This window comes from Natator depressus, chromosome 6 (assembly GCF_965152275.1).
Source record: "Natator depressus isolate rNatDep1 chromosome 6, rNatDep2.hap1, whole genome shotgun sequence".
Lineage (NCBI taxonomy): Eukaryota > Metazoa > Chordata > Testudines > Cheloniidae > Natator > Natator depressus.
In genome coordinates this window covers 75,478,302-75,492,476 of record NC_134239.1, presented here as the reverse complement: position 1 = coordinate 75,492,476, position 14,175 = coordinate 75,478,302, and the positions used below count along the sequence as shown (strand labels likewise).

Sequence of the window (14,175 nt, the reverse complement as noted above, 5' to 3'; positions counted from 1 at the left end):
AGCTGAAGCCAAGGGACACTGCTGAGTTGGAAGTCAAAGAGCCATAGTCTAGGGTCTGAGCCGGAGCAGTCAGTCACCAGGCCGACAGTGTTCAGGGCCTCGAACAAGACAAAGGACAGGAGCCGGAAACAGGGCAGCGTTGAAGGCAGGAACTGGGGATGAAGCCGGGAGTCAGGAAGTGGACAGCGGGGTCCGTAGGATTGCCAGGATCCACCTTGTTGCACAGACTACTTCCTATGTCTCTTTTGTCACGTAACAGGTGATCAGCAGCCCAAAGGTCCCTCAAGGTGAAGTTCCAAAGGCTGAATATGTAGATGGGAGTTTACAGTCCCTTCCTCCAAGTATTTCCTAGGAATTCCACTTCAGACATATTGTCCCAAAAGATCATTTGTGTCTGCTACATTGTTCAGCATAGTTTTTTGAAGCTCACGGTACTTCCTAGAGATCACCTTAATCCTGTCTTCCTCTTAAAGATATTCCATACAGCCCCACAGTAATACATAAACCAGCTGTATTTTTAATACAACGAACTCCTAAAGTACTTTAAACTTTAATTCAATAAGATTTCTCCAGAATATTGCAGGAAATGGCCATAAATGTCACAAGAATCCTTAGTTGTATGCAGTGTTGTTGTAGCCGTGTCGGTCCTAGGATATTAGAGAAACAAGGTGGGTGAGGTAATATCTTTTGTTGGACCAACTTCTGTTGGTGTGAGAGAGAAGCTTTTGAACTTACACAGAGCTCTTCTTCAGGTGTGGGAAACTTACTCAGGGCTTGTCTTCACATACAGTGCTGCAGTGGTGTGCAGCTGAGCTCCTGTAATACTTTAGCGAAGACGTTACCATGCTGACGGGAGAGTTTCTCCCATTGGCATTGTTAATCCACCTCCCCAAGAGCTGGTAGCTATCTCAACTGGAGAAGCTCTCCCATTGACATAGTGCTATCTACACAGCGATTAGGTAAGTATAATTATGTTGCTCAGGAGTGTTGATTTTTCACGCCCCTGAGTGACATAGTCATACCAATATAGGTCTGAAATGTAGACCTGGCCTGAGTAAGTTTTCCAGACCTGAAGAAGAGCTCTGTGTAAATTTGAAAGCTTGCTTCTCTCACCGACAGAAGTTGGTCCAACAAAAGATATTACCTCACCCGCCTTGTGTCTCATAAGAATCCTTACACATTTTCCAATTTCGGAAGCTGCTTCACTGGGCAGATTTCTCAGAGGCAGCCTAGCCTTCCCTGAAAGCTAACAAGTTTGGGCCTGCTTTTTTGAAGCTACAGAGCAGAAGAAACCCATTGTAGAAATGGCAAGCCTGGATACTTCAAGAAAAAAATGATCAGATATCACTTTTTGATTCCCTGGATTTGCTACAAAATCTTCTAGTCAGTAGAGACTGTCAAAGTGGATTTGTGCAGCCCTGCAAGGAATCTTGAGAAATCTGAAGAGCATCCAAACATTTTCTTGCAAGGAGGACCTCAGAGAAAAACTGAATTTGTCATTGGTCATCAGTGCTAATTGTAGCTTCACTAACAGGGACTCAAGTCACAAGAGATGTTAAAGTGTACATTATTTCTTGAGTAGGAGAAACTTTGCTGAGATCATTCTTTTTATGAACTAGTGAAATGAAGTGAATTTCCAGATTGCTCAACCAGCAGAACTTGAAATTGGGAATGTGAGGAACTGAGGCTTCATATTATTGAGGCGCTTGCCTGATTGTCTGATATTTTGAAATCACAGTTGAGGATCAATATGCTTGTCACAATTTGTGTAACTATTTAATGAAAGTGGTCTCCATGGTTAAGAAATATTATGGTTATAATTACATGCAAATGAGTTATTTGGACCATATACTATGCTCCTGTAATTAAAACATAATGGAAAAAAGATTCTCACTTTTTAACTGCTCTCCAAAATCATAAAATGACATGAACTTTAATCAGAAAATAGCTTGCTATTGAAAATATTAATCTTTAGGGGTCTTTTTTATACCTTGCTAAATCCAGCTTTGGATGGTTCCCCCATCTGCCTCTCATTTAAAATGACTTTGTCATTTATTTCTGACAGTTTTTTCCCACCATTTTATTTTGTAACATCTAATTCTACCACCTAATTAGAAACAGGATTATCTGGGGAATGTTATTTTTTGTACATATTTATTGCTGATAGATCTTTGGTTCATTTTAATAGTGACAAGTTTTTTTTTGTTTTTTTTAACAGTGTAAAGCCCCAAAGCTGTAAAGGGATCTCCATAGGGTTTATAGTCTATTTCAGGACTTGTAGCTAAATGTAGTAGCCAATATGTCCAAATGCATTATTTATTCTTGGTACTTTATTTACAACAATGGGCCCCAATTATGCACATGCTTAACTTTACATTTGTCTGAAGTTAAGCATATGCTTAAGTGTTTCTAGGATGAAGGCCTTATACTACTAAATATCAGGGTTTTGTAATTCCTTCCATCACAGAAATATTATGCATACCATAACAGCTAAGGATTTAAAAGCGTTTTCATTATGGCCTAATGTTCTGAGATTTATAACTCATTGATAAATTTAAAACTTTTTGTTGAAACTAGGCACAACAGGCATCTATGGGAATGAAATTCTTACTACAAAATTTAAAAAAAAATATTGTGGTTTACCTATGTAAATGTGATAGCTACATATCAATGATGAAACTCAATAACTACAAACAATGTTACTAGTTTGTTATAATTTTTTTCATAATTACTCAAATGAAGATGAAACAAATTACTTCTTAACTACCTATCTACAAACTTCCAAAGACTTTTTAGAAGGAATACATAATCACCACTACAGTCCCCATGTTTCTTATTTATTTTAGGGGTAAATTGGAATCTTGCTGAGGATTCCTATTTTATGTTAATTGCAGTGATGGGTGGAGCAAAGGGGGCAGATTGCTGAAGGTTTGGAAAGTAGAAGCAGATGGAATGGGGTGCAAATGGAATACGGTAGTAATTGCAGGGTGTAGGAGCCAGTTGAAAGGGATGGGTATTGCAGGTTGGACACAGGCAGACTTAGGGGAGGGTTGGCTTTGGAATACTTGGGAAGTGGGTGGTTCGGTTAGATGATGAAGTGTGCGTGGGTCAAAAGAGCAAGAAACTGAGAAGCAGCAGGAGAGGTGCAGATCGAGAGTGAGATGGAAACAAGAGGAGACATTAGATGTGGATCAGGCAGTGTCCTGAATAGTAATGAAAGAGTAAGACCCAAGGGTTGTATGTCAAACAAAACTGGTATGTCCCTTTAATGAGAGTGATCCCAGGACATCCCATGAGTGGCCAACTGGAATCCAGGGATTTACTTGACACATGCTTCCTTGTTTTTGTAAATAGTAATTTAGTATCCAGTATACGTGTTAATGCTGTTTTGACTGAGAGTGATCTGAGTAGCTTGCATGTTGGTATACATTATGGTGGGGTGAGAGAGAACCTCTGAAAGCAAGAAAATTATCAACAGGCTACTTGGGTAACTAAAACTGTCATGTCTTTCTGCATGACAGCTTAGAAGTAAGCTGACTGGAGTACAGCGTCTCTTCATGTTAGAATGACATGCTGTGTGAATATTTTTTTCCAAATAATGTTCTCTTTGTACATCAATTCATGTCAAGTGAATCTCAAGATACCACTTTTCACTTGAAGGTGCTACTATAGCATTGCATTATGGACTGGGTTGCTTTTTCAGTTCTCTACACTGCATCAGTAATGCCTGATTGAAAAGAAAGCAATGAACATTTTATAGTTGCATATGGTTACCCGTTTTGTCAGATCATATATGCTACCCACTGTAGCTGTCAGTGCAGTATTTTCTGATGGGATTTGAACTGATGTTTGCCGTTCTGGTTGAATTTAAACAGCATCATAATATAAGGATTAAGGAGCCATGAGCATTGATCGCCCTTATGTAGCACCTGTGATTTAAAAAAAAATCTCAAAGCTCACTATAAACAATTAACCCTGACCACCCTAGGTAGTAGCTAGCTGGTGGTACTGAAGGAAAACTGACTCTGAGAGGCTGTCTATTGTCACATGGGAACTCTGTGGCAGACATGGGATGATAACCTGGAAGTCTGAACTCCCACAGATTGCTCTGGGTAGGATTGCATTCCCTGTGATGAGTAGGCAGATGCTCTTCATCCACAAGATTACTTCTGTATCCTTTCAGCAGCCTTATTGTTATGTAAACATAAGCATTGTGTATTTCTCTACACAGGTCTTGATGGGGAGAGTGCCAGACCGTGGAGGCAGACCAACTGAGATTGAACCACCACCTCCTGAAATGCCCCCTTGGCAGAAGAGACAAGAAGGTGGTGGGAGGGGTGGTTGGGGGGGAGGAGGTGGTGGTGGGAGGGGTGGTTGGGGGGGAGGAGGTGGCAGAGGAGGAGGTGGTGGTGGCTTCAGTGGTGGTGGGAGAGGTGGTTTCCAAGGACGGGGAGACTATGGGGGAAGGGGAGGTTACAGTGGTAGAGGTGGCTATGGAGATCCATATGGTGGAAGGGGAGGAGGAGGAGGAGGTTACAGAAGATACTAACAACTGACAAAACGTGGTTGTGATTTTACTGGTAGCAGGAGGTGTGTATATTAGCAATGGATTAGTGTTATGATAGGAAAATTAATTATGATCTCTTTATTAATGAATCACTGCATTTGATCCCTGATATTACCATTGAATCCTGTTAGTCAACTGAACATTTATTTTATACAGAAATGTGATGTCTTAAAGTAGTCCTCGTTTGCACTACTCACGTGTGTATTCTTAAACAGTTTAGTTTTTTAATAACAGACTTCAGAAAAGTGAATAGAAACAATGAATTTTCCTTTTTTCAATGTTTTATGTTCAGATCTCTTTAATTATTGCCTGTCATACCCAGAATACAGGAAGTGATTTAGGGGGAATTTGGCCTTGTAGGCTATGCTTAGTTTTATATGCTTTAAAAGGACTGTAGAATGCTGGTTCCAGCTTCTTGTCTTCTTTCAGTCCTCTGTATGGGACAATTGAAAAAAATGTAACTTCAGAAATTAATCTAAAATATTCTAAAAATTTTAAAACAAAAAAGCTTCATTGTTTCCAAGTGATGTATTGAATCTATGCTATTCCATGGTCAGCAAAACAAGGCTATGCTGTATTTATATATAATGTATAAAAATATTTCAAAGCCAAAAACTTACATTGTAAAAGCTGATTTGTGATGAACCTTGATAGGTAAAATGAAAATGATCTGCTAAAAGTGGCATTCTATGAAACTTACTTTAAAATCAGACCCTGTTACCCATGATGGAAAATTTCCCCAACCATTGCACCTAGTCAGTTGGTCACTTACATGGTCTTCTGTAGCACATAAGCCCCAGAAGGCTGAGTAAGATGACTGTGCACTGAACTGTCGTGTGAGCGGAAAACCCTTGAATCCTACATGAAGGGGGTCATGAGCAAACCAAGGGCACTATTTTGAAAAAGCTGTTCATAGAATTAGGAAAGTTAGCTAACCATCAGCAGCTCCTGGCCTATTGTAGCTGTCAGCCGACTGTTTCTCTCAGCTACTGGTGCTACTCAGCATCACCACCAGCTCCTCTCCTACACGTGCTGCTTGTGTAAGAGGGGAGCCACTGACAGCCTCCTGCTGCATTAGGGAGAGGAGGAGGTAGGGAGTGTGGAGAGCAGTGTTTCCAGGTATGTTTAGCTTAGCTCTGTCCTGTCAGATACTTTGGTCAGGATGGGGACAGAAGTTCAATACAGAACTCTGCTGTCCCCAAGCTGGCTCTGTAGAAGAAGAGCCAGGAGGGAAAGGAAAGGAAGGGAACAGTTTCCCTTTCTCTCACATACAGTCCCTAAGCTGAAATTCTGCCTGTTTGTCCCAAAGTAGTGTTTTGGTGACTTCTGCTACAAGTGACATCTGAATAGCACCAAGAGGCCGAGGCTAGGAAAATCTAAGGGCTTGTCTATATGCTATAGTTGCAACAGTTTAAATAAAGGTGAAATATCTTACTGGTTTTTAGTTAAACAGGCATAGCTGTGTGTAGCCACTCTTACATTGGATTTGAACTAGCTTAGCATGCCTGTGACAGGATTGATGGGGAGATGCTAAACAGACATAAATCAAGTTTAAACCCATGTAAGAGTGGCCACACACAGTCGTACCAATTTAACTAAATCGGTGCAACATCACACCTTTAGTTATATCCGTGCACCTTCAGCATGTAGACCAGACCTAAAACAGATCTAAAATAAAAGTGAAATAAATTTGGTGTGGTTTTTTTTCTTAAATCTGAAGAGTTAAGAAAGTAAAAACAATAAAATGAACAAGTATGTACACTTCAGAGATGACATTATTTTGTCTCCCCTGTTCTCTGTATGTTTTTAACTTTCAAAAGATGCAATAAAATCTTCTAAAAAATAGATTTGATTTAAACCTGTTCTCACAATCTTTTTTTTACGTTTCTGTCATGAACAATGAATTTTCAAGACTTTGGTTTTGAGTAAATACAGCTTGTGTTTTGGGAGGGTAATGTGGATTTTGTTGTATATGTTTGTGAACATTTGATTTTTTTAAAACGTTCTCATTTAGTGATCATCCATCCAAAATGTAGGGGGAGGGAGGGTTGTTTGAGAGTGGAGAAAAAATTATTTTCAGGATTTAAGAAAACACTTTAATAGCCGTGAACACTGAAAAATAAAGTACTGTATTTAAAGTTTGTTTGCGTCTTTTATACAGTGTGGTTGAGATCTGTCATACATTGCTTCTGTACTTTAAAGAATGGTCTCCCATTGGTAGCTTGCAAGAATGGAAGAACTAACTTTGAGTTAATGGGAAGAAAAGAAATATCTTGAGGCCTGCCATTTTGAATTCTTGAGACAGTTCTGCTTGGTCTGGTAGCCCCTAATTTTAATTGAGCTGGGTGTGATGTGCTTTTCAAAGTATTTTATGAAAAATAAAAGCCTCACCAGGATTGGTGGGATGAATACATTAACACATTTCTAGGCAGGCTACTGTACTAGTCAAAATGGCATAATGTTTAATTTGTCTCAAGTTCTGTCCTTGAAAAGGAGACAGTTTTGAACATAAAGATGAAAGCATAGCATGTTTGTATAGTTCCCCCCCCTCCCCCCCTTGGAATAACTAATAGGCTTTATCTATCCTGTGAAAGCATAATGGAAGCAAGGCTCTTTAGTTTTACTGTTAAGATAAACTAGGTGAGGTCAATCACAAGTGGGATATGGTGCAACCTCACCTAGCTGCCTCAGCAAACACTCCAAACTTTTGTCTCTACTTAGGATTTTACAGTGAGATAACTAATGTGCATCAGTTATCTTGCTGGAGGAAAAAAAGGCTTTGTGTCAATGAAGACAAAGCCTTCGTGCCTGGAAGATGAGTGTGTGGCAAAAGTCTTGGCCAACTGCGGAGTTTCAGAAGTAACAGCTTTTGAGAAAACATAGTAACTTGCATGAGTAAAGAGAGGCAGAGTTCAAAAGTAAGGACTGTAGTAGTTAAAAATGGAAAAGACCATTCAGATGTCAATCTGTCCTCCATATGTGTGTCAGATATTAGACTGAAGGAAGATGAATGGGAATGGAAGTGGTGAAAGAAATATCCTGATGCTCCTAGTTCATCATGCAGAGATGCTGATTCCAGAGTAGAGATCTTGTTGGATGTATTTTAGGCATCAGGCAAGTCTGCCAGAGAAGAAGGTTTTGGATGCTTATGGGACCAAAAAAATTACAATAGGCATTAATTCAGTTGTTTTTAGCAACTTTTATAATATAAATATTACACAAAGAAAACTTACTTATATGTAAAAAATCTTTACAATCTGTACACTTGGTCAGTTGTCTTTAACATTTATCTTCAGGCAAAGTTCTACAAATTACCACCACTATAGATGTCGAACAAATTTACAGAAACATTAATGCAGATTGCTACTATTGCAACATTTTCTTTGCATTTTCCAACACACATAAGTTACTTTACAGTAATTACACGTGACTCCTCTATGTTAGGCAAACAGAAATAAATGTTAGTCCTAGTTTGTTCTTGTACCAGTACTAACCAATCAACACTTCAAACGATTAGACTAGAAATCTAAGGATAAGCAGTATTTCCTTTAAAGGGACACCATCCACTTAAAAAAAACAAAAAACCAAATTATGCTTCTCTAAATTTTTTTTTCTGTTGTGTTTTCTATTTTTTTAATCTTAATGCCTTAGCTACACTAGGGAAAGAAGTGGGTGTTTTTAAATTGGATAAGTCATGGTATGTTAACACAATTTTAAAGGCGTTAAAACCTATCTAAACTAGTTTCTAGACAGCATCCAATTCTAATGTCAGCTAACACATTTCTAAAAACTCACCATTGTCTCTAGTCTCAACAAGGCCTACAATGACTAGAAATGAAAAATTTATAACGTTTTTTTTCCAGTTTATTTACTTTGTGCTTTTCACTTTTGTGTAGTCAGTTCCCTTCCCCCGTTTAGTCAGTTTCTGCTGTTGGTATGGGTCACAGAGCAAGAGGATATAAATATAGGAAAATATTAATATAAAACTGCAAATATTCACTTAACGGGCAGATATAGTACCTGAAACTACTATTAATGCCCTGAAATTTCCAGATTTTCGCTACTTATCTTTTGGTTGAATACTTTCAATATATGTGAAACAATCATACCTATCTTGGGCAGTCTCCTGTAAATGGATCTCTCCCAGTCACTCAAATAATCCTTGTACAATCACTGAGTGTACAGTACACAGGCTGATATCTAATTTCTACCCCAACCTTTCACCTCCCCCATTTTTTTTGTGTTTGCTGGGATGATTAATGTAGTTTGAAGCAGCTGACAATCAAGACACAGGTATAGCAGAGCCAAAATGGCAGCTGATTGACTGGATTTTAATATTTAACTAAGATGACTATTTTTGCTTGATGTGGAAAAGAGGGGAGAGGCAGTCTAGCCAGTCCTTAAACTTAAACAGGAGAGATTTGATTAGTTTTATCTCTGATCTATAACATTTTGACATATGACTCATATTTAGGCTCTTTTGATATCCTTATGACAATACCGCATGCACCAAAATGATAGAAGAAGGGAAAAGGAGAAGTTGAGATGGAGTTAAGAGAAAAATAAAACTGAGACTGCAAAAACCTTTCCTTACATGAAGCCCTGATTCTGGATGTGGTTTACAGGACAGAAGTGCTGGTTCAGACAGGGTCTGCAAATCTCATTGCAAAAACACAATTTGCACCCCTAATGCTAGTTTATTGCACTGGGCCTGGATAAATCCCGTGCGTGCATGAAAATCCCATGGGACAGCTGCCAAATTGTAATTTAAAGAGATTGTAAATTTATTTATTTATTTATTATACATTCTTCCTGTTGTTAATGCCTTTGGTTGTCACAAGTGGAAAAGTTGAAAGAAGAATATATTTTTTTTGCTGTGTATATTATAAAAAGTTACCGTAGCATTTCACTTAATTTGGAGAAATAGGTTAAGCTGATAAATTTCACTTTTGTTTTGCGTCAGTTTTACTTTTTGGTTCTCTTGCTTTAGGTACAATGGCTTTGTGGTTAGATTCACATAACTTCAGAGAACTCTTTAATTTTAAAATGTATTTCTATTCATCTTCTATTATATGAAATCAGATTTTTATCATTTTAGCCCTAAAATTAGTTGACAGGGTTCTTTTAAGCAGATAGCCAGGTTCTTCAGGCTTTATTTAATTTGCTGGATAATCTCCAAATATGTGACAATAGATGCAACATATATCTGGTTCATTCAGTATCTACAGACGTAAGAAAGCACAGATGCTTTATATTTTAGTATCCACTGATTCAAAATTGAAAGCCATCTTAGTCAAACTTGTAGAGCACTTCCCTTGCCTTAATTCTTTTCATAAAGAAAAAAAGAAATATGAAAGGGAGAGGGCAAAGCAAGGTTGCAAGCATGGTCCACGTTCAGTTGGGATTACTTTGTTGAGCACAGACATGCAATTTTATTATGCTTATCAGTTATCCTGGATAGTTCAAGTTTAGTGTATGAGTAACGGAAGCTGCACAGAGTTCACAGCTACTGATTAAAAAGAAGTCACATGCATAACAATTATCTTTACATACTGTACATGTATTTACAGTCAGTAAAATAGCACTCGACCTACAAATCATCTTAGCTTATATCTCTGCTTGGTTTACCCAACAATAGAGATACCAGCCCAAGACCCAAGTTCAAAACAAGAATTTAAAATTACAGAGTTTTATAAGTCATTTCAACTGGACTTTTAAAACTTTTTTGTTAAATAAAAGCTACATACACTTTATATTTAACAATTTGAATTGCTTTGATGGGGTAAATGTACATTTATTACCATATACTTGAATGCAAAGTACACATGCTATTTTTGTTTGGTCAGCTAAGACTTCAGTGTACAATAGACTACATAAGTTATTTTACAAGAATATGTATTCTTGAAGAGCTCTGAGTAGATGTTGCACATAAATACCTTCAGTTACACAAGTTTCTGATATTTAGTTGAATTACATTTGATAATGGTTCCCCATTCAGTCAATGTGTTATACATCTGAAAGTCTAATGAATCTCTTCATCTTGAAACACAAACAGTTTTCATCCTGGCCAGATGGATGTTCATCTGACAATAATTTGAAAGACTATTCAGTTGCCTCTTAACGGTATCTACACTTTCTTGCTTTAAAAGCAGACTGGGTTAAACTCACCCTAGCACCTTCAGCCAGGGAAAATTGACTTGCAAACACAGGATCCAGTCCTTGACTTTAGGGTGAGTAAGGTGGAGGAGAGATCAAGGCAGCATTTGAACTGCTAGGTTTTGAGAGGGAAAATACTGAGCTAGAAGGGGAGGATGCTAGACGTTATAGGAGACACAGCTGTTGTATGGAGGCTATTACTCCCACCTCCCAATTAAACATTACAATGTTCGGACAGTATCTAGCACAACAGAGTCCTTGTCCATGACTGGGGCTCCTAGGTGCAACTGCAATAATAATAATTATCGGTGAAATGTTCATGTCACCTCTGCCCCAGAGGATGGAATGGATTTTGTCACACCAGAATATCAAATTGGTCACAGATTAAGGGACTGGGCGCTAAAGGGCTGGCTCTAAGATTCTACTTGGCCTGGGGACTAAGAGATGTGACTCTTGACAGGCTGGGAGGTCAAAAGGGTCAGAATTAAAAAAACAAAACAAAACCCTCAGAAATTTGGTGATTTTTTTCTTTTTTTAAGGCTGTTGATTAATTGCAGTTAACTCACACAAGTAACTCAAAAAAATGTATTGTGATTTAAAAAATTAATGGCGATTAATCGCAGTTTTAATTGCACTGTTAATAGAATACCAATTGAAATTTATGAAATATTTTGGATGTTTTTTCTATATTTTCAAATCAATTGATTTCAATTACAACACAGAATATAAAGTGAATAGTGTTCACTTTGTTATTTTTACTACAAATATGTGCACTTTAAAAATGATAAAAGAAATAGTATTGTTCAATTCACCTCATACATTTACCATAGTGCAATCTATTTATCATGAAAGTGCAACTTACAAATGTAGTTTTGTGTTTTTGTTACATAACTGCACTCAAAAACAAAACAGTGTAAAACTTTAGGGCCTACAAGTCCACTCAGTTCTACTTCTTGTTCAGCCAATTGCTAAGAGAAACTAGTTAGTTTACATTTACAGGAGATAATGCTGCCCTCGTCTTACTTACAATGTTGCCTGAAAGCAAGAACAGACATTCGCACGGCACTTTTGTAGCCAGCACTGCAAGGTATTTACATGCCAGATACAAAAATTTTATTAAAGCTAATGTTTAAAAAGTATATAATAGGTTGGGGAAAGAGTGTCTGTATATCTGGGTATAGTGCTTAGATTATCCACAAAGTTAGTTTTTTAAGTCATATGCTACCCAGAGTACATAATCAGCAATAACCCAAATTTAGGTGAATAGATTTAACAATACAGTTTAGATATTAGAATCCGAATACTTGAGTACATCACTCATGAAAAGTTGTAGAGATTTGGTTGTGGAAAGCAAAATGTATCAATGAGTGGAGATTGTCCCTCAGTAATTGAGAATTAGGTTGGTTGTCCATTTAGAAAATACAATCCATGAGGAAAGTATTTGTTACTTTCCTGACTGCGCTTCTCATCAGCACTCCAGATCATCCCTCCTGGTATTACCGATGTCCAGTGATGTGGTCTATGTAGATGTCCCTCGACTACTTGATGGCGTCTGATACCATGAGTTGCCACATCAGCCGAGGGTAGCATTGACTGATTCCGCATTCTCTCAGCACTCACTCATCCTGGGGTCCCATGCGCCTAAGGCTCCAGCGATCAGTGTGTGTGTCTGCCCTGGTAACCCCTAGCTCTCAAGGTTTTGCCCAGAGGGGGATATTTCTCTACCTTTCAAGATCGGGCATTGTGGAAGGCCGGGGTCCTGTTCTCAAACGGCACTGTGACGTCCACCGTGATGATCTTCCAGTCCTCCTTGGTGATGACTATGTTCACTCGCAGTTGGCTGTTGGGTCCGGGGATGATGGAGTTTATGGCAACCTTCCCCAACAGGTGGCGGGATGGCTCTGGCCAGGCTATCTTGGATGGTGTGGTGTTGCAGCTGCCAAGCTCTTGAATGGAGCTTGCAGCTACACAGGACATGGGGTAGCATCTGTTGGCGTAGCCACACTTCCTGCATCGCTTGTCCTGATTCCCGTGGCGGACAGTTCCGTTCAGTGGTATGCAGTTGAGCCTGGCCCTGTGGATGAACCTCCAATCGGCAAATCAGGTGAAGCTGCCCCCGGGGAGGAAGTGGTTGTTGGTGTCCCACTTGCACGTCACCTTGAATGCCTTGCCCTAGTCCAGCTTCCGTTTCAGGTTTTCCACATATTGGCAGTGGATGGCATCCTTCAGGGTCCTCTCCAGCATGGTTCTAGCTCTGAGTGATGATAGTGTGAGCTGTATTCTTCATCTGTGGCACCAGGACTCCCAGCTTCTGGCATTCCTCGCACCGTGTCCAGTGGCAGCCGATACGCTTCTCCAGTCATTGCATAGCGTTGCGGGCACGAGTCCAGAGCGAAGCAAAGTCTCCCCTGTCTCTTCCAAATTTACCTTCCAGTGAGCCGCTCAGGTAGGTGGAGACATCTTGGTTGGAGGGGGTCCTGGCAATTCGCTTCTTGACGGCATCCTTTAAAGCACTCTCTGCAATGTTCCTCACCCGTGGTGTCCGGGCACATCAGAAGGCGGAAGGCATGAGTGATCATGGCAACATCGCACAGATCACCCATTCAAGGGATGTTGGCACCGTCCTGCCTGTGCAAGATGTACACCAGTTCATTGCTGGCCCTCTGGGGAAGAAACATCCACTTCTTCACGAGCTGCCGGATGATGTTCTCTGCCTTGTTCAGTGGTACCTTCGCCACAGCAGATCCCCTCAGGACAAATGAGATACAGGGGATCAGGAGGGTGTTCAAGGCGTTGATCTTCTGCCATGGTGCCGGTAGGGAGGAGTTGATTCTGGCCACATCTCGTAGGATCAGATGGTATCCTTATTTACAGTGTCCCCTGAAAGCGGGAACAGACATTCACACGGCACTTTTGTAGCCAGCATTGTAAGGTATTTACATGCCAGAAATGCTAAACATTCATATGCTCCTAAATGCTTTGGTCACCATTTCAGAGGACATACTTCCATGCTGATGATGCTCGTTAAAAAGTAATGCATTTAATTAAATTTGTGACTGAACTCCTTTGGGGAGCATTGTATGTCTACTGCTTTGTGTTTTACCTGCATTCTACCATATATTTCATGTTATAGCAGTCTCCGACGATAACCCAGCATGTTGTTCATTTTTAAGAACACTTCCACTGCAGATTTGACAAAACGCAATGTGAGATTTCTAAAGATAGCTACAGCACTTGACCCAAGGTTTAAGAATCTGAAGTGCCTTCCAAAATCTGAGAGGATGGGGTATGGAGCATGCTTTTGAGAAGTCTTAAAAGAGCAACGCTCCAATGTGGAACTACAGACCCTGAACCACCAAAAAAGAAAATCAACCTTCTGCTGATGGCATCTGACTCAGATGATGAAAACATACGTCAGTCTGCACTGCTTTGGATCATTATCGAGCAGAACC

The 14,175-nt window shown here is 39.5% G+C and overlaps 1 protein-coding gene across 2 annotated transcripts in view; it reads left to right on the top strand.

The window, feature by feature from the left end:
• Positions 1-14,175, top strand: part of FAM98B (family with sequence similarity 98 member B) — a 57,815-nt gene that overhangs the window by 39,190 nt on the left and 4,450 nt on the right. The window contains exon 8 of one of the 2 annotated variants that reach the window (XM_074955753.1): positions 4,232-4,325. In XM_074955753.1, the coding sequence (XP_074811854.1) occupies positions 4,232-4,325 (94 nt within the window). Of the gene's footprint in view, positions 1-4,231; positions 5,799-14,175 lie in introns of those variants that run through there. The other variant, XM_074955752.1, reaches the window with a different exon arrangement.